Source organism: Hemiscyllium ocellatum, chromosome 20 (genome assembly GCF_020745735.1).
Source record: "Hemiscyllium ocellatum isolate sHemOce1 chromosome 20, sHemOce1.pat.X.cur, whole genome shotgun sequence".
Taxonomy (NCBI): Eukaryota; Metazoa; Chordata; class Chondrichthyes; order Orectolobiformes; family Hemiscylliidae; genus Hemiscyllium; species Hemiscyllium ocellatum.
This window is the reverse complement of record NC_083420.1, coordinates 53,730,344-53,755,014: the sequence shown is the minus strand read 5'-3', so window position 1 is coordinate 53,755,014 and position 24,671 is coordinate 53,730,344. Positions and strand designations below refer to the sequence as shown.

At 39.8% G+C, this 24,671-nt stretch overlaps 1 protein-coding gene across 2 annotated transcripts in view; it reads left to right on the top strand.

Moving 5' to 3' along the window:
* The window catches only part of ift70 (intraflagellar transport 70), an 80,005-nt gene that overhangs the window by 34,000 nt on the left and 21,334 nt on the right, over positions 1-24,671 (top strand). For both annotated transcript variants that reach the window (XM_060840367.1, XM_060840366.1), the window contains 6 exons: positions 2,085-2,237; positions 4,468-4,533; positions 7,273-7,326; positions 9,256-9,321; positions 13,357-13,433; positions 16,715-16,925. In XM_060840367.1, coding sequence (XP_060696350.1) covers positions 2,085-2,237; positions 4,468-4,533; positions 7,273-7,326; positions 9,256-9,321; positions 13,357-13,433; positions 16,715-16,925 — 627 coding nt within the window. The remainder of the gene's footprint in view (positions 1-2,084; positions 2,238-4,467; positions 4,534-7,272; positions 7,327-9,255; positions 9,322-13,356; positions 13,434-16,714; positions 16,926-24,671) is intronic.

Here is a 24,671-nt window from a genome sequence, read left to right as displayed (position 1 = left end):
ACAGCAACGGAGAGTGCAAAAGAGACCAGCATAAACTTAAGGCAATGTCTGACGTCCACAGTAAGGCAGACATATATCAAGTGGAACAACCTCCAACCAGAAGCTTTCCACCTTGTGAATGTAAACACATTGTCGGGAATAAGCCAAACCTGTGCCACAATCAGCATAATTTGCTTAAGTAAAACTGTCTCTCTAAGCATCTTAAATATCTGAATTCTCAATTAAGTGCGTACAATTGGTTGGCAATCCCTTGTATTAGTGCACGAACAAAACAATGTGTACAGGTATGTAGAAAGCACAGAAGCAAACCCTTCGGGCAAACTCATCCACGTTGACCAGATATCCTAAATTAATCTAGTCCCATATGCCAGCTCTTGGCCTGTATCCCTCTAAACTTTTCCTATTCATGTATGTATTTTAAATGTTTTAATTGGACCAGCCTCCACCACTTCCCCTAACAGCTCATTCCATACATTGATCACCCTTTATGTCCCTTTTTAAACCTTTCCCCTCACCTTAAACCTATGCCCTCTAGTTCTGGACTCACTCACCCCAGGGAAAAAAACCTTGTCTATTTACCCCATGCATACCCCTAAGATCACCCCTCAGCCTCCGACACCCCAGGGATAACAGCCCCAGCCTATTCAGCCTCTCCCTACAGCTCAAACCCTCTAACCCTGGTAACATCCTTGTAATTTTTTTTCTGAACCCTTTCAAATGTCACAAACATCCTTCTGATAGGAGGGAGACTGGATTTGCACACAATATTCCAAAAGTGGCCTAACCAATGTCCTGCACAGCTGCAACATGACCTCTCAACTCCTGTACTCGATGCTCTGACCAATCAAGGCAAGCATATCAAACACCACCTCCACTTTCAAAGAACTATGAACCTGCACTCCAAGGTCTCTTTATTCAACAACACTCCCCAGGACCTTACCATTAAGTGTATAAGTCCAGCTCTGTTTTGTTTTTCCAAAATGCAGCACCTCATATTTATCTAAGTTAAACCCCATCTGCCATTCCTCAGCCCATTGGCCCATCTGATCAAAATCCTGTTGTACTCTGAAGTAACCTTTTTCACTGTCCAATGCAACTTCAATTCTGGTGTCATCTGCAAACTTACTAACTTTACCTTTTAAGCTCACATCCAAATCATTTATATACATGACAAAAATAGCAGCGGACCGAGCACCAATCCTTGTGGCACACCACTGGCCACAGATCTCCAGTTTCAAAAGCAGCCATCCACTACCGCCCTCTGTCTTGTACCTTTGAGCTAGTTCTCTATCAAAATGGCTAGTTTCCCCTGTATTCTAACCTTGATAATCAATCTACATTGAGGAACCTTGTCAAATGCCTTACTGAGGTTGGTATAGTTCACGACTTATACAATTCGGCAAATTCATTACAAAATATTACTGTAGAGACACAAGTGGACTAGTAATGGCAGGACTAACAACATGTATAGCTCTCAATATCACAACTGTCTACAAGATCTTCAAGATACCCCTGGCTGCAGAAGAGACGCAGTGTGCTCACATTGAATCAATCCACGGTGGCTCAGTGGTTAGCACTGCAGTCTCGGAGCACCAGGTTCGATTCCAGCCTCAGGTGACTGTCTGTGTGGAGTTTGCACATCCTCCTCATGTCTGCGTGGGTTTACTCCGGGTGCTCTGGTTTCCTCCTACAGTCCAAAAATGTGCAGGTCAGATGAATTGGCCATGCTAAATTGTCTATAGTGTTAGGTGCAATAGTCAGAGGGAAATGGGTCTGGGTGGGTTACTCTTCGAAGGGTTGGTGTGGACTGGTTGGGCCGAAGGGCCTGTTTCCACACTGTAGGGAGTCTAAAACAAAAATCCAGCAGGTCTGGCAGTATCTGTGGAAAGAGAAATAGAGTTGGCATTTCAAGTCCTTTGGCTTATGGATAGAAATTAATTAGATTCTCTTTCAAAATATTCGAACTTATTTTAAGACTGAGGCAAAAACTAATGTCTTTGGGAAAGCTTGTATTGTTCACAGTTTGTCATTTATTTGAATAAGGATAATCAAGCATGGGTTCATCCACTGTATTTTCTTTCTAGGAACTTGACCCAGTTACTCTACACAACCAAGCTCTAATGAACATGGATTCCAAGCCTACCGAGGGATTTGAAAAACTACAATTCTTACTTCAGCAGAACCCATTCCCACCAGAAACCTTTGGCAATTTGCTTCTGCTGTATTGCAAATATGAAGTGTGTTTACTGCTATTATTTTTTCTTGTTTGTATGTGGCATGCTGTACTTACTGTTGGATTACTTATATTTATGCATACTGTTTCTTTTAAAGTGATTTCCATTTTGCATCATGTCTGGCTTTTCTTGGTGCTGTTATCACTCTGTCTTCAATCTGAAACAATGTTAAAGTGTGAGTCATAATTAGAGACTGAATATTATTCCCCTCAGTTGAGCTAGTTATAGTTTTGTTTCAAAAAGAAAATTAAAATTAACGGTTTATGCTGACGTACGTAATCTTTGTAGATTTTGATTTAATTTTGAAAAATTTTTTAAATTTTTGAAAATTTCTTTAAAATTCCAAAATTGTGCCTAGCTTTCTACATGTCAAAGTCAAAAGCAACCTCTTCCATTTTGGATAAGTCTTCATCTCTGCCATGCTAACTTATATGTAGTATGCAGAATGTCAAATATGCGTTCTTAATAAATAGAAGACCAATGGACCATCAAGTTTCCTGATACATAGGCAAAGTTTTCAGCTAGCAAATTGAATTGTACAGATTTTCTGACTGCACTGCTCTCTGTTTATTTGTTTATTTGTACTTTTGTTTTTTTAATCAATTTAAGGAATGTGAGCACCATTGGCTAGGTCAGCATTTATTTCCCATCTTTAATTGATCTTAAGCAGTGGTGATGAGCTGTCTGTTGAACCGTTGCCATCCTTGAAGTATCAGTGCACCCACAATGCTGTTAGGCACTGCAGGATCTTGGCACAAAGAGTGAATAATCAGTGACATAGTTTCAAGAGAGTAGGTTGTAGTTTGGAGGAGAGCTTGCAGATGGTGGTGTTCACATGTATCTGCTACCCTTGAAGGTGGAAGAGTTCATGGATTTAGAAGGAGCCTTTGGTGAGTTACAGCAGTGTAACTCAGTGCAGCTGAACAGGTTGTTGCTGAACTTAATAGCTCTGCCATCAATTTACTGATGACTGACAGTAAACTGATAGGGTTGTAATTGGCCAAGTTGGATTTGTGGACAGAACGTACCTGGGCACTTTTCCCCATTGCCTGATAAGTGCCAGTATTATTGCTGTATTGGAACAGCCTGACTAGAGGCATAGCTAGCTCTGGAGCACAGGACTTCAGTACTATTTCTGGAATGTTGCCAGTGTTCCTCACCTTTATGGTAAACAGTGCTTTCAATAATTTCTGGTAACGTGGAGTGAATCAAATTGGCTGAAAAATAGAATCTATGATGCTGGGGACTTGACGAGCAGAACGAAATAGGTAATCGATTTGGCTCCTCTGGCTGAAGATGGACACAAATACTTCAACCGTGTCGCACTGATGTGCTGGGCTCCTTCGTCATTGAGATAGGGCTATTTGTGTGGACTCTTCCTGTTAACTGTTTAATTGTACACCACCATTCATATGAACTTGGTTCCTGTCCATTGGCTTTGAGATTGATTTATATGTGTAAAAAGTGAGGTCTGCAGATGCTGGAGATCAGAGCTGAAAATGTGTTGCTGGTTAAAGCACAGCAGGTTAGGCAGCATCCAAGGAACAGGAAATTCGACGTTTCGGGCCAGAGCCCTTCATCAGGAATGAGGAGAGGGTGCCAGGCAGGCTAAGATAAAAGGTAGGGCGGAGGGACTTGGGGGAGGGGCGATGGAGATGTGATAGGTGGAAGGAGGTCAAGGTGAGGGTGATAGGCCGGAGTGGGGTGGGGGCGGAGAGGTCAGGAAGAGGATTGCAGGTTAGGAGGGCGGTGCTGAGTTCAAGGGAATGGACTGAGACAAGGTGGGGGGAGGGGAAATGAGGAAACTGGAGAAATCGGAGTTCATCCCTTGTGGCTGGAGGGTTCCCAGACGGAAGATGAGGCGCTCTTCCTCCAACCATCGTGTTCGATTTATATGACTTGACATGAAAGGTGACACTGATCTGCAATTCAATCCTTTACAAATATTTTAAAGTCTAAGTATTAATAGACAGTCTTCCATTACATTTATGGGCACATACAGGAAAATTTGCTGATTAACCTTTATTTAATAATGTGTAATTGAAAACACAGGTAGAGTAATTAAGTATCAAAATGTCATAATTTTCATATATGTGTGATATTTATTTGGGATGAAGAAGAACCAGTAAAATTCCACTTTGAATGTTTAGCGTATAGGTCACAAATTTAAACAATAATTTAGTGGTGCAATTTTTTTTAAAAACTGCTAATTTTTTAAAATTTACTTTTTCAGTATTTTGACCTGGCTGCTGATGTCTTGGCAGAAAATGCTCATCTAACTTACAAGTTCCTCACACCGGTAAGTTAGACAGAGGCAATTGCTATTAAGGTAGCTTTATCGTGCTAAAATGTTAGAAAAATTGGTTGATAGTGGGACATAAATCAGTAGGTCATAAAAAGATAGGAATGGACTGGTCAGGTGATAGATAAATAGAAACGTAAAAGGTAGGTGCAGGAGTAGGCCAGTCAGCCCTTCGAGTCTGCACTGTCGTTCAATATGATCATGTAATCTCAGTTTCCCATTCCCATCCTCTCCCCATACCCCTTGATCCCTTTAACCACAAGGGCCTTGTCCAGCTACCTCTTGAATTTTTTAATGAACTAGCCCCAACAGCTTCCATGGGAGAGAATTTCACAGGTTCACAATTCTCTGAATGAAGACATTCTTCTTCTTCTCAGTCCTGAATGGCTTATGTCATATTTTTCGACTGTGACCCATAGTTCTGAACCTCCCCAACATCAGGAACATGCTTCCGCATATAACTATCATCAGGGTTTTATATGCTTCTATGAGACACTAACTCATTCTTCTAACTTGCAGTGAATACAAGCCCAGCTGATCCAGTCTTTTCTCATTGTCAGTCCAGCCATCCTGGGAATCAGTCTGGTGAACCTTCGCTGGATTCCCTCAATAGTAAGAATGTCCTTCCTCAGACTAGGAGACCAAAACTGTACACAGTGTTCAAGGTGTGGCATTACTTAAGGCCCTGTATAACAGCAGCAAGACGTTCTTACTCTGATACTCCAATCCTCTCGCTACGAAGGCCAATATGCCATTAGCTTTCCTCACCACCTGCTTCATGCCAATCTTCACAAAATGTTCCACCATGACACCCAGGTCTCATTGCACCTCGCCTTTTCCTACACTGCATGAAAGTGAGGACTGTAGATGCTGGAGATCAGAGTCAAGACTAGAGTAGTGCTGGAAAAGCACAGCAGGTCAGGCAGCATCCAAGGAGGAGGAAAGTCGACGTTTCAGGCAAAATCCCTTCATCTTTTCCTAAACTGCCACCATTCAGACAACAATTTGCCTACCTTTGAGACCAAAGTTGATAACCTCACGTTTATCCACATTTTATTGCATTTGCCTGCTCAGCCAGTCTGTCCAAGTCACCCTACAGCCTCCTCATAGCACTCTCTGCCACCCGGCTTAGTGTCATCTGCAAATTCAGAGATATTGCATTCAAATTCCTTCGTCCAAATCGTTAATGTATATTGTGAACAATGGTAAACAAAATTCAACCCAAGTGCGAGGGTAACATATTTGGAAGGGACAAACAAGACATTATTCGTTTATGGTATAATTTAAAGGATAGGATGCTGAGAAGTCCAGAGGAACCGAAGAACTTTACATTTTGCATCTAAGGATCCCAGGAATTATTAGATTAGTTCAATAAGGTGGTTAAAAAAGCATACAATGAGTTGAGTTGAAGCACACAACAAAGGAGCAGGGAGATTATGCTAGAATAATGTAAAACTTTAATTAAACCACAGAACTGCACACCATTCTGGTCATCACATTAGAGGAAGGTGCAATTGCTCTGGAAAGGGTGTTGCCAGGATTGGAGAATCAACAAAAGTGTTTTAGCACCAGCTAAACCACTCCCTTAGAATCCAATAGTTGCAATATTTGAACCTAAAAATAACCCATTTATCTCTACTGTCTGCTTCCTGTAAGCTAACAAGTCCTCTTTGCATGATAATATATTTCCTGTACACCAATTGCTCTTAGTTTGTGTAGTGATCTTTGATGTAAACCCTTGTCAAATGCTACTTAGAAATCCAAGTGCAGATTCTCTTTTACTCACATTGTTTGTAACCTTTCCAAAGGCTCTGAAAAATTAGTCCCGAGTGACTTCCCTTTTACAAAACCATGTTGACTTCATTTTTATTAAGAGTTTCCAAGTGTCCTGCTATAACATCCTTAATAATCAATTTTAGCATTTTACCAATGATGGATTTTAAGATGATTAAGTTTCCTGCCTTCTGTCCTGCTGTTACCATAAGGACTGTAAGGGGTCTTGAGAATGGGTGGGGAGCAATGATGGGTATTAGTTGTTATGTATGAGAATGAAGTGATGATGGGGAGCAGGGGACGTGATGAAGTGTGAGGAGTGACAGCTAGATGGCCTAATAGCTCAGAAAATAATGGGACAAACCTCCAGAGAATCAACATAGACCTTTTAAACTGCCCCAACTCCGTCTCATGCTTAGGGGTACTGATTCCCAAGACAGGTGTGGCTAACTGGAAAATGTCTCAGTCTGCTTTACAATTTGAGAGTGAAAATCCAGCCTAAGCCTTTTGTTGGCCTTGAGAGGTTTTCATTGTCAAAGATGTGTTAACATAGTTTTTAGAAGGCTGTACAGGCACAGCTTATCCAGTGTTGGATCTCCTCATTGGCCTGTTAACAGAGGTAACTGTTTAAATTTTTGAAGCGTACAACGCTCTTGAGAATATCTATGTAATCATATTTGGAAAACATGTATTCACTATGCAGCAGCACCATAGACTGCTGTAGTTTCTTGGATTTCATTTTATCTGTTAGTGTTGCATTTCTGTTTGACATATTTTGGGACTGCTACCCAAATGCAAGAAGTATAACACGTTAATATTTTACACAAACGTTCCTCAAATCAATTAGTTAAACTTTAGATTTATACTCTGTTTAAAAAAAGTCAACATTGTCATAACAGACATAGATTCCAAAAATAAGTTAATATTTGTTTCAATGATTCTCTGGATTTTTGTTTTGTGCAGTACTTATATGAGTTCTTGGATGCCATGATAACATGTCAGACAGCACCAGAAGAGGTGAGAACTCCGAGGTTTCTCCTTTCTTGTTCTGAAACTGTTATACCTCACCAAATACAATTGCATTGTCATGTAATAAAAACACTGTAAACATTGTGAATTAAAAATAAGTTTTGCATTGAACACTTTAGGGCAATATAGCTGAATGATTAATTTGTTCAGTTCCAATATTTTAACATTGTTACATGAGATGCTAAACATTATAAAATAATAGGGTTCAGCTTCCTTAAAAGCAATGAGAGTGTAATTGAGCAGAATATGATGGGAAAAGAAGTTTATAATAACAGCAGATTTGGCCAACAAGAACTAATGGCTGTTCTAGAAATTGTCATGTAGTTCATGTTGCTAAGATCTAGCTTGTATGTGCTAAATGAGTAATTTGATCAGGAAATATTGCTTTTTTATTAAGACTTGGATGCGGAACCTCTAATAAGATAGAGCAAAAGATTTCCCCACCCAGAGGTGGGGAACCTTTTCATGTTGGAAGGCCGCATTATGTTAGTTGTAATCTAATAAAGCCGCATCCAAGAAACTTCAATTATATATTCTTCAAAATTCACATTTTTTTAATTGTGGCGGTCAGTCTGTGAGGATTATTTTGTTGAATTTTCTTTTACCCTCTGGTATTTTAAAAACATTCACTTTAAGATTAAAATAAAAATAATAAAGGATGAAAAAAACATATTAATAAAAAATAAAAGATTTGTTATTTAAAATTTGGATTCATTCAAAAGGCCACACACAATGGCCTAGAAGGCCGCAGCTTCCCCACCCCTGCCCTAATCCATGAGGAACACAATGCACAATGAACATGAGAGGGAATTACAAAAGGGTTACCAATCTGAAGACTTAAAAATATATATTAGGAGGGCAAGAAGGTTCCTTTCTGGAAGAATATTTGCTTTTTCGTAGAACTTCCTTGAAGGCAGTTACTTCAATCACCAGAAGGCTTCATTTCTTCGAAAATTCATGCACTCTATTTTCAAAATAAGATCTTTTCCAAATCATGCTCTAGTCAATTGTTTCCATTTTGTGCCATTCAGTAAAGCCAGGTCAGCTGAAAGTTATCGTTGTTATGATACAAGCCTGTATAGAAGGTTGGCATGAGGGCTTTTGCAGTACAGTGCTAGGTCTCTGCCCATGTGCTGGAAGGCCTAGGTTCTATTTCCATCACATCTGAACACCATTAATTAAAAATATCTACAAGGTTTGTCTTCTGAACTTTTCTCTGACCAGTATTGCCATCAGAGGGAATAGTTTCTCTCACAAAGTTACATGAACCCTGTGCTGCTGCACAGTATTAAAGGTAAAGAGGTCCTGAATTAAAGATTTGTTTAGCATTTTGATAGATCAAAGTGAATTCTCAGGAAGTTGTTGATGGTCAGACAACATGGGGTAGGGTGGGGCCTTTTTCTCCTCCCTGGGTGGCACTATCACCCCACCTGTGAGCTCCACAACCTCCACCCCCATCACCGCAGTGCCCTAACTGATACTGGTCCAGCTACAAAAGGTGGGTAAATTGGCCAGTGTCCAAAGCCACATGGCTTCATTGTCATTTAAATTTGGCAGGGTGGTCAAACATGAATGACATCATGCTTGTTCGGGAAAGATGTGCTATTGTGGCTCTTTTATCTCATGGACTTCTCATTTGTATTCCCTGCTGTCACTGCATGACCCGCCTTTGTTATTTCTTCTCATTTTATTTTCATTTCTTCTCTATTGTGTTAGATGAGAATCACGAATGACTTAGGACTGTCAGAGATGTGAGAAAGTATCTTAAAGAATGTTGCCCTCAGTAGTTATCCAATGAGTTGATTCGACACAAAGAATGAAATACTCATAGATAATTATAATTATGACATTTCAGACAATGTTCAAATAGTTTTTTCAAACATTAAAATTCATCAGTAATTTTCTACATTTTTCTAGGCATTCAGAAAGTTTGATGAAATGGCAGGTAAACTGACTGAGCAGTTGCGGAAATTGACCAAACAGGTAATTAACTAATTTCAGAAACGGTAGATCATGATTTAGATTGGATTCTCGATAACGTTTGTCATTTGTTGTTACTCGAGGCCTATTTAGCTTATCAGTATCACTAAGTTTCGGAACAATTAGAATTGTGCTTTAACATAACAATGCATTTCTGTCTCGTGACTGTCAACCTATTGCCACATCTGTAACAAATCTATAATTATTTCTCTCAAGTGTCACAGGGCTTTCTATTCAAAGCCCAAGTTTTGGAAGGAGAAACATGTAATAACTATTGGCTACTTTTCACTGTTCAAGAAAACAGTAGCAACAGTTATAATATGCGTAACTGAAATTTTATTAACAACGCTGTCCTTTTATCTGTGATGTGCCCAGTTTAACTTTAAACCTATCGGCCTGCCTTATACCAAAAACCAGCCAAGTGTTAATTTCAGGGAGTTTCACAGATAGTTTTCTCTGTCTCACTGAGCTTTGGTGAGTTATCTCACATTGTGATGCTGCTTACCTCAAACTTGCACTGTTGTGCACTCACCAATGGTGGGTGTTCTCAGGACCTCCCAGGATTCATTACACAGGTTCCGTATTTAAAGCCAGCTATGCACCAGGTCAGTCACTGCTAGTCACAAAAAACCCTTCACAGTGCAATGTGGGACCATCGCAAACTGGAACGATTCAAACAGTTAAAAATGTTCAGTGGCTAGCACTGCTGCCTCAGTGCCAGAGACCCAGGTTCGATTCCAGCTTCGGGAGACTGTGCAAGCTCCACATAGACAGTCTCCCTGGGTTTGGATGGGTTTCCTCCGGCTGCTCCAGTTTTCTCCCACAGTCCAAAAACGTGCAAGTCAGGTGAATTGGCCATGCTAAATTGCCCATAGTGTTAGGTGCATTAGTCAGAGGGAAATCGGTCCGCGTGGGTTACTCTTCGCGAGGTCAGTGTGGACTTGCTGGGCCGAAGGACCTGTTTCCACACTGTAGGGAATCTAATCTAAATTATTGAACAGCAGGAAAAACAAAGAAATAGCAAACAGAAAAAAAAAGCTGTATTTGCTCTTAAAACAGTCAGTGGCTCCCAGTATTTTGAGCAACAACAAATTTACAGTCAATGAATAATCGCTTCACCTTATTGGAATTGAGTGTCAACTAAGTCTTGTCTGGCTTGTTATGTTTGACGGTGCATTGCTGTATCATGCAGTAGGCAATGTTCCTCTTGCTCATCGTCCTCATCTTCCTCCTCAGAAGACACAGCTGCAACTGTCCGAGCTCTTCCGAGTCCCTCACATCCCCTCTTTCCTGCTCCAGTTGTGCACTGTTCAAACTGTACTGCAGACCAATCCAAGCAATGGAATCTCATTTTCAGCTGGCCTATCATCTAGAGGCGTACAGAACAGAAACAGATTCTTCAGACCAACTTGTCTATGCTGACTAGGTTTCCCAAACTTAACTAGTTCCACTTGCCTGCATTTGGCTCATCCCTCTAAACCTTTCTTTTTCATGTACCTATTCAAGTGTCTTTTACATGGTGTAACTGTACCTACATCTACCACTTCTTCTGGTAGTTCATTCCACATACAAACCATCCACTGAGTGAAAAGGTTGCCCCTCAGGTCCCTCTTAAATCTTTCTTCTCTCACTTTAAACATACGCCCCCTAGTTTTGAACTCTCCATCGTAGAGAAAAGACCTTTGCTGTTCACCTTATCAATGCCCCTCATAATTTTAGAAACCACAATAAGGTGACCCCTGAATCTCCCACGCTCCAGTGAAAAAAGTTGCAACCTATCCAACCTATTTTCATAATTCATACCAGATGGGATCTATCCCAGGATGCTGAGGGAGGCGAGAGAGGAAATAACTGGGGCCCTGACAGATATCTTTGTAGCATCCTTAAATACAGGTGAGGTGCCGGAGGACTGGAGGGTTGCTCATGTTGTCCCTCTGTACAGGAAGGGTAGTAGAGATATTCCGGGTAACTACAGGCCAGTGAGCCTGACATCAGTGGTGGGAAAGTTGCTGGAGAAGGTACTGAGGGATAAAATCTATTTATATTTGGAAAAGAATCAGCTTATTAGTGATAGGCAACGTGGTTTTGTGTGGGGTAGATTGTGTCTTACCAATCTAATAGAGTTATTTAGGAAGTGACCAAGTTGATAGATGAAGGAAGGGCTGTAGGTGTCATATACATCGACTTTAGTAAGTCGTTTGATAAGGTTCCCCCGGTAAACTAATAGAGGAAGTGAAGTCACATGGTGTGTTGGGTGTTCTAGCTAGGTGGATAAAGAACTGGTTGAGCAATAGGAGACAGAGAGTAGTTGTTGAAGGGAGTTTCTCGAAATGGAGAAAGGTGACCAGTAGTGTTCCACGGGAATCAGTTTTGGGGCCACTGCTGTTTGTGATATACATAAACGATCTGGAAGAGGGCACTGTTGGTATGAACAGCAAGTTTGCAGATGATACGAAGATTGGTGGAGTAGCAGAAAGCATAGAGGACTGTCAAAGAGTACAGGAGAATATAGATAGACTGGAGAGTTGGGCAGAGAAGTGGCAGATGGAGTTCAATCCAGTAAAATGTGAGGTAATGCATTTTGGGAAATCTAATTGTAGAGTGAATTATACAGTAAATGGAAGAGACTTGGGAAAAGTTGATGAGCAGAGAGATCTGGGAGTTCAGGTCCATTGTACCCTGAAGGTTGCTGCACAGGTGGATAGAGTGGTCAAGAAGGCATATGGTATGCTTGCCTTCATCGGACGGGGTATTGAGTGTAAGAGCTGGCAGGTCATGTTAAAATTGTACAAGACATTGGTTCAGCCGCATTTAGAATACTGCGTACAATTCTGATTGCGACATTATCAAAAGAATGTGGATGCTTTGGAGAGGGTGCAGAGAAGGTTTACGAAGATGTTGCCTGGTATGAAAAGAGGTTGAGTAGGTTAGGATTGTTTTCATTAGAAAAAAATGAGATTGAGGGGGGACCTGATTGAGGTCTACAAAATCATGAAGGGTATAGACAGGGTAGATAGCGATAAGCTTTTTCCCAGGGTGAAGGATTCAGTGACAAAAGGTCACGCTTTCAAGGTGAAAGGTGAAAATTTTAAGGGGGATACAATTACACTGAGGGTGGTAGGTGCCTGGAATACGTTGCCAGCAGAGGAAGTAGAGGCAGGCATGGTAGATTCATTTTAAGATGCTTCTGGACAGATGCATGAATAGGTGGGAAGCAGAGGGATACAGATGCTTAGGAATTGGGCAATAGGTTTAGACAGTGCATTTGGATAATCTCAGGCTTGGAGGGCCGAAGGGACCATTCCTGGGCTGTAAATTTTCTTTGTTCTTTGTTCATATCGTCCAATCTTGGCAACATTCTGGTAAATCTTTTCTGAACCCCCTCCAACTTAATATATCCTTTCTATAACAGGGGACCAGAACTGTAGACACTACTGCAAAAATGGCCTCACCAACATCCAGTACAATCTCAATATGATGTCCAAACTCCTATACTCAGTGGTCTGAGCAAGGCTAACATGCTAAATTCCTTCTTAACCACCTGTGAAGTAAGTTTCAAAGAACTATGTGCCTGAACCCTAGTCTCTCTGTTTGACATTGCTACCCAGGGACCTACCATTAACTGTTTAAGTCCTGCACTCATTTCTTTTACCAAAATGCAAAGCCTTGCATTTATCCAAACTAAACTAGACCTGGTCAAAATATAAATTCGAGGTTTTTTTGTATTCCAGGAGACTACACCCTTTCATTTTTTTGAGATTAAAGTTGTCTCCTAAATGTTTGTGAACTTGGTTATGTATTTTCATCAAAGATTTTTTTTAAACACAGTTGAGTATTTAGTTGAACAAAGTGTTGGTCCTGATTAAAATTTTGGAGACTAATCTTGTTGTGAGAAAGGGTTATCGATCAATAAACTGATAACTTTGTAAAATCTGGCACTTCAGTAACATACAGTTGATACTTGTAGGTGAGTCTTTGATATTCAAATCAACTTTCTAATGAGTGTAATAAATACAAAATAACAAATTTTCAATTTAGGTACAAGAAGCAAGGCATAATCGAGATGATGATGCTGTGAAAAAAGCAGTAAATGAGTACGATGAAGCACTTGAGAGGTGAGTTGGATTCTGTAAAATCCTTCAATTATGTACTTCAGTAATTGCTGGGGAAGAAAAAACCTGCAAAAATACCTCCGAACAGATAATTTCCACCCACTCCCTATATCCTTCAAGTTATTCGTGGTCATTCCTTTATCTGCTAAAGATCCATGTTCTGGATTTTCTTCTGTATGCCCCTCCAACTTCCTTCACATTCAATTCTTCAGGCAAGCTTTTGATCATTCTGTCCAGTAGAGTATATCTTTCTCAGATTGGGGATCTTTTTTTTTTGTAAAAAATATGCTTCTGCAATATATCTGTGCATTTTTCCACATTGAGAGAAGAATGCAACAATGGGCTGGATTCTCCAAAGTTTGGCAATCCTGTACAATTTTTTCAGATATATGGACAGTTCTTTTGTAGTGCAGAACTGAGAGGGAGGCAAAGCATGCTCACTTCTCACAGCAGTCAGCTGCCATATTCTCGAATTTGAAGATTGTAACAGACCACTTTGACAGCTGCTATCAAACAAAATGTATGTAAGATAAATGTAGTATCAGGGTGCTGGGTGGATAAAGTATCGGATGTGTAGGGTGCCAGATAGGGGCAGGGATAGAGTGGCAGCTGGGTAGGGATCCCAGGGGATGTCAGGTCAGGCCTAGGTGTGAGTAAGTGGGAAAGGTATTTGGGAGCTTAAAGTTAGACTCTATTAAATAATCTTAACTTTTCCTGAGTAACTTCCCACCTACTTTCATCGAAATCAGTCAAAGTCTCCTGTTTCAGTGTAGACTTTCAGAGGATTCCAAGTGTAGCAGACTTGCCCAGATAATTTCTTTGGAGTCTGCTGCGATGGGGCTTGCACAGCTCCCAGCTAAACTGGAATAACAACTGTTTGGCCAACGTGACCATAGTTTGTATGTTTGAATATAAATGCCATAAGGGGACCAAAATGATATCCAATGCAGTGCACGCAATTCTGAAAATTGTACAGGATGTCACCTTTGGCGTGATCATTAGAATACATGTAGCTACTGACCTAAGTGCCCTGAGCTGGCAGATCGTGACGTTAATTAAGACATAACATTGATTTGACACAAGTGGTGCTATCTTGGACCTGATTGCTGATTCATTCTCTTAATCTCACCCTGCCGAACGCTTCATGAGCAACAAGGAAAACTGTCTACCAGCACTACTTAAAAAGCTCATCAACTATAGCAAGTTTAAAATTTTGAACTGTTTCTTCAAGATCTAATCCACATACTTTGTGCGTTCCCATCTTGGCTATGGAAAGTCACACATGATTGAAAGCAGCTCCAGTGAACTTGTGCCTCTGTAAATGATGCAGTCTCCTTTACACTTATCATGGTTATTAATAAATCTGTAGTGTACTCCGTAGAAGCCAAAGTATCCTGAATTGTAAGTTTTTTAAAATCATCTCTTTACTGTTTTAGGGAATCACCTGGAGACTTCAACCTCTTTTACAACAATTGCCTTCATTAATGCAACAGGTTTGATTAGCTTCTTTCACACAGGGCTAGCAACCTCATGCAATCTCTGCAATGTCCTGTGATTCTGTCGTCCCAAACCTTTCATAATTGCACATTTATTTCCATTCATGGCTTATTGACATTTTCTTTCCACCTATCAAGTTTTAGGCTTATCATGCTGCCTATCAATATCCCTTCACAGCTTCCTTTCACCTTCTGAAGATGCATTATCTAAAACATTTAATATCTCTGTCTTTGAGTTTAAATGAAAATCATTAACAACGTTGAAAGAATGGGCTACAGAATGAACCCTGTGGAAATGCCACTGACAATTAAATTATTGATTTTAACTTGCTGTCTTACATTCCATCTGTACCACAACTACTTGCACAGCTCTGATCAGCCACATCTTTTATCTCCTAAAATAATTCTATTTACCAAGTGCTGTCATACATGAGGAAAGGCAGGAATGAAAGTTCCTAAAATCCAGACCTCATTCAATAAAGCATGGCAACAAGGATCCCTAGCAAAACTGGAATCAGTGGGTATCAAGGGGCAAACTCTCTGCTGGTTGGAGTCATACCTAGCTCATAGGAAGGTGGCTATGGCTGTTGGAGGTCAGTCATCTCATCTCCAGGACATCTCTGCAGGGTAATGTCCAATCATCTTCAGCTGCTTCTTGAATGAGTTACCCTCCATTACATGGCTAGAAGTGAGGGTGTTTGCAGATGATTGCACAATGCTCAGCGCTATTTGCGATTCCTCAGATCCTGAAGCAATTCAAGTTCAAATGCAAAAAGATCTGGACATTTCTAAGCTTGGGCTGACTAATGACTGACCATACAAATGCTAGACAATGACCATCTCCAATAAGTGATAATCTAACCTGTGCCCCTTGATATTCAGTGAAGTTACCATCACTGAATTCCCCAATATCAACATCCTTTGAATTACTATTGACGAGAAACTCAACTCGACACAGCATATAAACACAATGGCTACAAGAGCAGGTCAGAGGCTAGAAATAGTGTGACGAATAACTCACCACCCGATGCCACAAAGTCTGTCCACAAGGCACAAGTCAGGAATGTGATTGAATTCTCTTCACTTACCTGAGTTGGTGCAGCTCCAACAACACTCAAGACGCTTGACATCATCCAGGACAAATCAACCCACTTGATTGGCAACACATCCACAAGCATCCACTTCCTCCATCACTGATGCTCAATGACAGCATGCAGAAATTCACCAAAAATCCTTATATGGCACTTCCAAACCCCTGACCACTTCCATCTCAAAGGACAAGGGCAGCAGATGCATGGGAACACAACCATCTGCAAATTCCCCTCCAAGCCACTCAGCCACTCACCATTCTGACTTGGAAATATGTCGCCATTCCTTCACTGCCATTAGGTCAAAATCTTGAAAACCCCTCCCTAAGGGCACTGTGGGTCAACCTACAGCATGTGGACTGCAGCAGGTTAAGAAGAAAGCTCACCACCACCTTGAGTAACTAGCAACAGGCAATAAATGCTGGCCCAGTCAGCAGCAGCACACATACCACAAGTGAATAAAAGGAAGGGGAGAAATTCAGAAGGACAGTCCTTCGTGGTAACCTCAGCTTGGTGTGGGAACTGAACCTACACTGTTGGTGTTAATCTCCATTGCAAGCCTGCCATCCAGTCAATTGAGCGAACCAACTCAAGGCTGTCAAGTGCATTTGAAATTAGAGATCAGCCACAATATAACTGAATGAGAGTTCAGACTCTACTAGCCCTGCTCATGTTTCTTACATTCTTTCCTATTTTTCAGGTATATTCCAGTGCTTATGGCTCAGGCCAGAATCTACTGGAACTTGGAAAACTACCAAATGGTTGAGAAGATCTTCCGAAAGTCAGTGGAGTTCTGCAATGAGCATGATGTTTGGAAATTGAATGTTGCCCATGTTCTCTTTATGCAAGAAAACAAGTATAAAGAGGCAATAGGCTTTTATGAACCAATTGTGAAAAAGCATTATGACAATGTAAGGCACCAACGTTCACATGCGGCTTCTTTTTTTTAGAAACAATAGTGAATTATCGTTTTTAAGTGATTATTGTTTTGTTCCTTTCCTTATCCCCTGTCCCTGAAGATTTTAACACTTGTTATTTATACTTTAATAGGCATCAAACTACTATAAGTGAAACAAAAACAGAAATTGCTGGAAAAGTTCAATTTGTGGAGGGAACGGAGTTCTGAGGAGGAGTCACTGACCCAAAACGTTTCTCTCCACAGGTGCTGCTAGACTTTCTGAGCTTTTCCAGCAAAGTCTGTTTTTGTTTCTGATTTACAGCATCCACACTTCTTTCCTTTCTTTTATAAATGAAAGTTTAATAATTTAGATAATCAGTAATATTTACATTTTCAACTGGTAGTTATAATCATAATTCATATTTGTTGGATACTACATTGCCATATCCTAAGATGCATTTTCAAATAAGTGGTCAGGCCTGTGACCTTAACCTGAGCTCTTCTATAATTTTGCAGCCATAGCCAAAATCCTATGGTTTACTTTGAATTTGTAAAGTATAACATGGTTCAGACAAAACTGAAACTTCAGCAGTGTCAGGCAACTGAGTGATCACTAGCTGCTCTGTTCCGTGATGTTATTAGGTTTTTGCAAGTTTTCCCATTATGTGAAAACTAAATTTAGCACATTCCATGATGAAACAAAAAATACTTCCTTCCTGAGCATAGAACTAAACTTAAATTTACAGACTACTTAGTGCTGAAGTACTTTTATTTGGTGATTTTTGTCTGTCTATTCAGTCACAACAGAACACATACCATTTTTTGGGGGCAGATAACATGTAATTTTTAGAGATATCGAATTGGAAAATGCCCTATCTCTAACAGTTTACCTTGGATTTATTCCAAAGACAAATAAAGCTGCCCATTTCTTCGATTAACAGATTTTAATGCTGAAAATCTGTTATTCTGCAAAGTTAGAAAGAATGTTGAATTTTAGAGCAACCATAAAAGCTGTATGAGCTTCTCTAATATCCCAGAATTTCCTAGATTCAACAGAACAAAAGCACCCTATGAAGAACTTAATTTAAAGCCCATTTAAGGAGATATTACACAATCTTGTTTAGCAGCTTGAATCATACAAGAAATTAGGTTAGTTTTCTATGAACATAATCTGCCAAAAAGCTTCACGTAATATTTTTAAGTATTTTTTTACTTTATCTGTATATTTTTAAATAACAGACAAATGCTCTAAAGGGAAAGTTTAAAAAAAAATCAGAAGTTAAATTAGACCTATTGAATTCATGTTAATTAAGCTAAAATAACTAAAATTGCCAACATGTCCAATTCTATACTATATAGCAAGAGCTAAGAATTATTGATGTGATCCACCGAAAAGTAGTTGAGTTGTGAATGTTAATCCAGCTATAAAATATTTCAGCATGCATTTTCTGACCCCAGGTGAGCAAGCTCTCTAGCATTTACATATTTGCAATAACACAAAAATAGAAGCTTATTAATGTGCAAAATAATAAATTAATTAAGGCAGCAATCAAAATATGATATAAAATGATTGATTTTCAATGTTCTTGATGAACATTATGGACTAATACATGGAATTAATTAAAATTAATACAGAAACAGGCTGAAGTTTAGAGTGGTGCCGGAAAAGCACAGTAGGTCAGGCAGCATCTGAGGAGCAGGAAAATTGATGTTTCATATTATTTGCCCACCCAGTCCTTGTGAATGTCTATTCTGTGTGGTCCTGATCCCTTATGCTTGTCCTGCTGTCATGTTTCATTTATTTTCCTTTCAGCACACCTATTCTTAAATATTAGTATGGTCCCTGCTTCAGTGCACTAACTGATAGTACTTTTCAGTATCTCATTGCCTATTGTGTAAAACCATTTCTCCTGCTGTTTACTCCTTTTTATTGTATCTAAATTTGTTTTTGTACCTTTACAATCTCTGCCTCTCAATCACTGGGAAGAGGCTGTTTCAGCATGATTATTCCTTTTGTTAACAGTTTTAAATATCTCCATCTAATTATTCCATACCCCCTCATGTTCTAACCAAACAAGAGCAATTTTCCAAGTCTTTATTCACATTTGATTCTACTCACATAAGGTAAAATCTTCACAAATCTTCATTGAACTCTTTGATTGTTCAAACATCTTTCCTGTAGTATGAAACTTATACTAATTTCTATATTGACTGCTTCTAAATATTTCCTTTTCAACCCATTTAAGAATTTAAATTTTCAATACAGGCACCAAACCTTTCCTGACCACAGATAGAGTCATAGAGCATGGAGACGGACTCTTCCGTCCAACCAGTCCATGCCGAATATAATCCCTAACCAGACTAGTCCCACCTGTCTGCAACTGGCCCTTATCCTTCCAAATCTTTCCCATTTTTGTACTTATCCAAATGTCATTTAAATGTTGTACTCACATGCACCACTTTCTCAGGAAATGCATTCCACACGTGAACCACCCTCGATGTAAAGGAAAAATTGCCCCTCATGTCTTTTTTGAACCTCTCTCCGCTCACCTTTAAAACTGTCACCTAGTCTTGAACCCCCCCCCCCCCCCCCCCCCCCCCCCCCCAACCCACCCCATCCTAGGTAAAAGACAACTACCATCAATCCTATCTATACCTCTTGCCTTTTATAAACTTCTATTCGGTAGCCTCTCGATCTCCTCTGCTCCAATGAAAGAAATCCCAGCTTATCAAGCCTTTCTTTATAACTCAAAACTTCCATACCCAGCAACATCATGGTAAATCTCTTTTGAGCCCTCTCCAACTTAATGATATCCTTAACTTAATGAAATGTATTTCTGAGACTTACCCTGCCCCAACCTCCAATTTCTCTCAGCCTCCTCAATTTCTGGTAATCAAACATAGAATGGGTGTCATTTACAGCAGAGGCAGAAGAGATCTACCAGAAAGGTACCTCGGAGGAGGGACTAAAATTAGTAAAACTGTAATAGTTGACTTGAGAAAAGAGATGTTTAAGGTCCATACAGGTGTTCGAAACCATAAAGGATTTTGGCCAAGTATATTAAAATAAACTACTGCCACTCACCAAGGGATCAAGTAACCTGAAGTGATGGATAGAAGAGTTAGAGGTGAGGTAAAAATTTATTTTAAGCAGAGAGTTATTATAATCTGTAATGCACCACCTGAAAGGGAAGTAAATTCACTGATAACTTACCCATGATATTCGAATAAATACCTTGAAGGGAACAAAATTGCAGGATTATAAGGATACAACAGGAAGAACTCTTTCAAAGAGCCCACGGAGCAACGATGGGCAATTACATAATATCTCATTTTATAGGCAATAGAGACAGCTTTTCTCCAACATTATTCCAGTATTGACAAATAAGAAGAAAGTAATTAGGTATTGCTGCTAATTTCCATTCATCATCAATTAACTCACTAAGTTCTTGGATCCCACTTCCCATTTGAGAATCCACTTTTTGTTAATATATTTGAAAAGTACTTTATTGTTATTTTTAAATTCTCTTTATATCCTTCATTTATTCCTATGCTTTTCTTAATCTTCCGTCATTTTCTTTTTTTTTCAATGTTACCAGATCTATAAGCCTGATGACCTTTGCTCCTCTCCTAGTTTGTTTTAACCTCTTTTTATGGAAGCATTATTCCAAAGTGATACTTTTAATAGTGTATATTTAGTCATAGAGATGTACAGCATGAATACAGGCCCTTCAGTCCAACTCAGCCACGATGGCTAAATTAATCTAGTCCCATTTGCTAGCACTTGGTCCACACCCCCTGAACCCTTCCTATTCACATACACATCCAGGTGCCTTTTAAATGTTGTAATTGCACCAGCCTCCACCACTTCCTCTGGCAGCACGTCCCATACACACCCCACACTTTGCGTGAAAAAGCTGCCTTTAGATCCCTTTTAAATCTTTCCCCTCTCGCCTTACAACGTCCAGTTCTGGACTCTCCCACCCCAAGGAAAAGACCTTGTCTATTTACCCTAAACATGTCCCTCATGATTTTATAAACCTCTGTAAGCTCCAGGGACAACAGCCTCAGGCTATTCAGCCTCTCCCTATAGCTCAAACCTTCCAACCCCGGCAACATCCTTGTAAATGTTTTCTGAAGCTTTTCAAGCTTCACAACATCCTTCCGATAGGGGGGAAACCAGAATTGCACACAATATTTTAAAAGTGGCCTAACCAATGTCCTCTACAGCCACAACATGACCTCCCAACTCCAATACTCAATGCTTTGACCAGTAAAGGAAAGCATACCAACTGCCTCTTCATTATCCTATCTGCCTGCGACTCCACTTTCAAGGAACTATGAACCTACACTCCAAGGTCTCTTTGTTCAACAAAACTCCCCAGGACCTTACCATTAGATATATAAGTCCTGCCCTGATTTGCCTTTGTAAAATGCAGCACCTCACATTTATCTAAATTAAACTGTAACTGCCGCTCTTTGGCCCATTGGCCCATCTGATCAAGATCCCGTTGTACTCTGAGGTAACCTTCTTTATTGTCTACTACAGCTCCAATATTGTTACTAACCATATTTCCTGTATCCACATCAAAATTATTTCTATCTATGACTAAAAGCAGTGGACCCAGCACCGATCCTTGTAGCACACCATTGGTCACAGGCCTCCAGTCTGAAAAGCAACCCTCCTCCGCCACCCCCTGTCTCCAATCTATGAGCCAGTTCTTACCCAAATGGCTAGTTCTCCCTGGATTTCATGTGATCTAACCTTGCTAACCAGTCTAACGTGAGAAATCTTGTCAAATGCCTTACTGAAGTCCATTTAGATCACATGCATCACTCTGCCCCCATCAATCCTCTTCATCGTTTCCTCAAAACACTCAATCAAATTATTGAGACATGATTTCCCATGCACAGAGCCATACTGACTATCCTTAATCAGTCCTTGCCTTTCCAAATATGTGTAAACCCTCTCCCTCCAACAACTTGTTTTTTACTGATGTCGGGGTCACTGGTCTATAGTTCCTTGGCTTTTCCTACCACTTTTCTTAAATACTGGCGCCATGTTAGCCAACCTCCAGTCTTCAGCACCTCATCTGTGAATATTTTAGCAAGGGGCCCAACAATTGCTTCACTCGGAGTTCTAGGGTACACCTGATCAGGTCCTGGGCATACTGGGTTTTAAGACATCCAGCACCACCTCCTCTGTAACATGGACATTTTTTCAAGATGTCACCATCTATTTCCCTACATTCTATATCTTCCATGTCCTTCTCCACACTTGTTTAGTACCTCCCCCATTCCTGCAGTTCCACACCTAGGTGGCCTTGCTGATCTTTGAGAGGCCCTATTCTCTTCCTAGTTATCCTTTTGCCCTTAATGTATTTATAAAATCCCTTTGGATTCTCCTTTACTCTATTTGTCAAAGCTATCTCATGACTGTCATTTGCTCTCCTAATTTCCCTGTTAAATACACTCTTACTGCTTTTATATTCTTCTATGGATTCAGTCGATCTCTACTATCAATATCTGACATATGCTTCCTTTTTCTTGACTAAAATCTCAATTTCTCGAGTCATCCAGCATTCCCTACACTTACCAGCCTTGCCTTTCACCCCAACAGGAACACACTGTCTCTGGACTTCCATTATCCCATTTTGAAGGCTTCCCATTTGCCAGCCATCCCTTTAATTCTGAACATCCACCCTCAATCAACTTGTGAAAGTACTTGCTTAATACCGTCAAAATTGGCCTTCCTCCAATTTAGAACTTTAACTTTTAGATCCGTCTGTTCTTTCCATCACTATTTTAAAACTAATAGAATTATGTTCGCTTGCCCCAAAGTGCTCCCCCATCTCAGTCACTTGCCTTGCCTTATTCCCAAGAGTAATCTTTGCACCTTCTTTAGTAGGTACATTCACATACTGAATCAGAAAATTTTCTTGCACACTTAATAAACTCCTCTCCATCTAACACTGTTTATTCTGCAACTTTGCAATTTCCTTTTTAAAAGTCAGTGTACAATTCTGAGCATTATTGTTTCCTTCTACACCTCCTGACTCATTTCCAATTCAAAATGTTTAAAAATTAATTGTTTTCCTTTTCTATTGACAATGGGTTGTCCTTGACAGAGAAATTAAATAAGAGGAGGTTTAATCCAAGCAAATAGATTATGATGGAAGAGAACACATGTTCCCCATGATCTTATGGAACTAGATCTATTGGATAAGAGTTTAGGAAAGAGGTGTGTAGGGAGTCTTTTTAAACTGTAAATGATAATGGCCTATGGGCGGCATGGTGGCACACTGGTTAGCACTGCTGTCTCACAGCGCCTGAGACCTGGGTTCAATTCCTGACTCAGGCGACTGACTGTGTGGAGTTTGCACGTTCTCCCCGTGTCTGCGTGGGTTTCCTCTGGGTGCTCCGGTTTCCTCCCACAGTCACAAAGATGTGCGGGTCAGGTGAATTGGCCACACTAAATTGCCCGTAGTGTTAGGTAAGGGGTAAATGTATGGCTGGGTTGCGCTTCGGCGGGTCGGTGTGGATTTGTTGGGCCGAAGGGCCTGTTTCCACACTGTGAGTCTAATCTAATCTAGTCTAAACCCATTACTTACAAAGATGGTGGGAGCAGAGATGATGAATGATCTTGGAATGAAATTGGACTGCAAATAAATGGCATTAAATTTAAAAAATAGAGCAAGGGAATGGGACTGATTGGATTGCTGTACGGAGAGTCAACATGGACTTCGTGGGCTAAATGACCTCCTTTTGTACCATGATGACTCTGTGACCTGCACATCTTTCCACCAATTATCTGAACAAAAATGGCAATTTTAAAGGCCCTGTGTACTAACAACTATATGATGATGCTAGGCAACTGAATGCATCAAAATGCTCATGTATATGTGACCCATTATAACTTTATTCATTTTAATACCGTTCCAATGCTAGTAACTCATAGAGTAGATTCTACAACCATATTATTTATATGCTTTATTAGAAAAAGTCCATTAGGTATTATAGCAAAGGGGAAAATTGGAACTAACGCTGTGAAAAAGATTGCTTAAGAAGATAAAATTGTTGTAGTACATTGTTCCAAAACAGAAAATATAAATGTTGCTTTAAATAATGTAAAAATAATTTTTGTAAAATATCATTTCTAGTTGTTCCATTTTAAGGGCGATTGTTCTTAAAATATTGCATCTATATTTCATCAGGATTTGTACTTGAACATGGCAAAATTGCAGGTAATTTAGCGTCCATTCTAATCAGAATTTTTTCGAACTGTGCCAAAATTAAAATGTTATTAAGTGACACTAGGCAGATGATAGATGTAATTCTGTGAGTTACAATTAACACTAATAAATAAAGAGGATAATGTATCAATTGCTGCTTAATTTATGCAAGCATTTGAACCTCTACCTGTGTTTACTACATTTAGGAAAATGTAACATCACTTCTCACCTCTGTCAGCTGTAGTTGGGCTAGCCTGACATGAGTTTTCCCCATCTTTCACTGCCATTGGGCCCATATTAGATAATGTTTCCCTTGTTTATCCACATTTGGGCCAGGGTATCATGTAAAGATGTTCCTGCAGAAGAAGACTCTCAGTAAAAACAATATCTGACAGTAGATGTTTTTTAACTGTTGAGCTGATTTAACAGAGCAGTATCTAAATGTGAGAAGTGTTGTTTAGTATTATGGTCATACGCTTTCATTGTAATGTAACAGTAAAGCTTGCAAGATCTTATCTCAAGGTTAT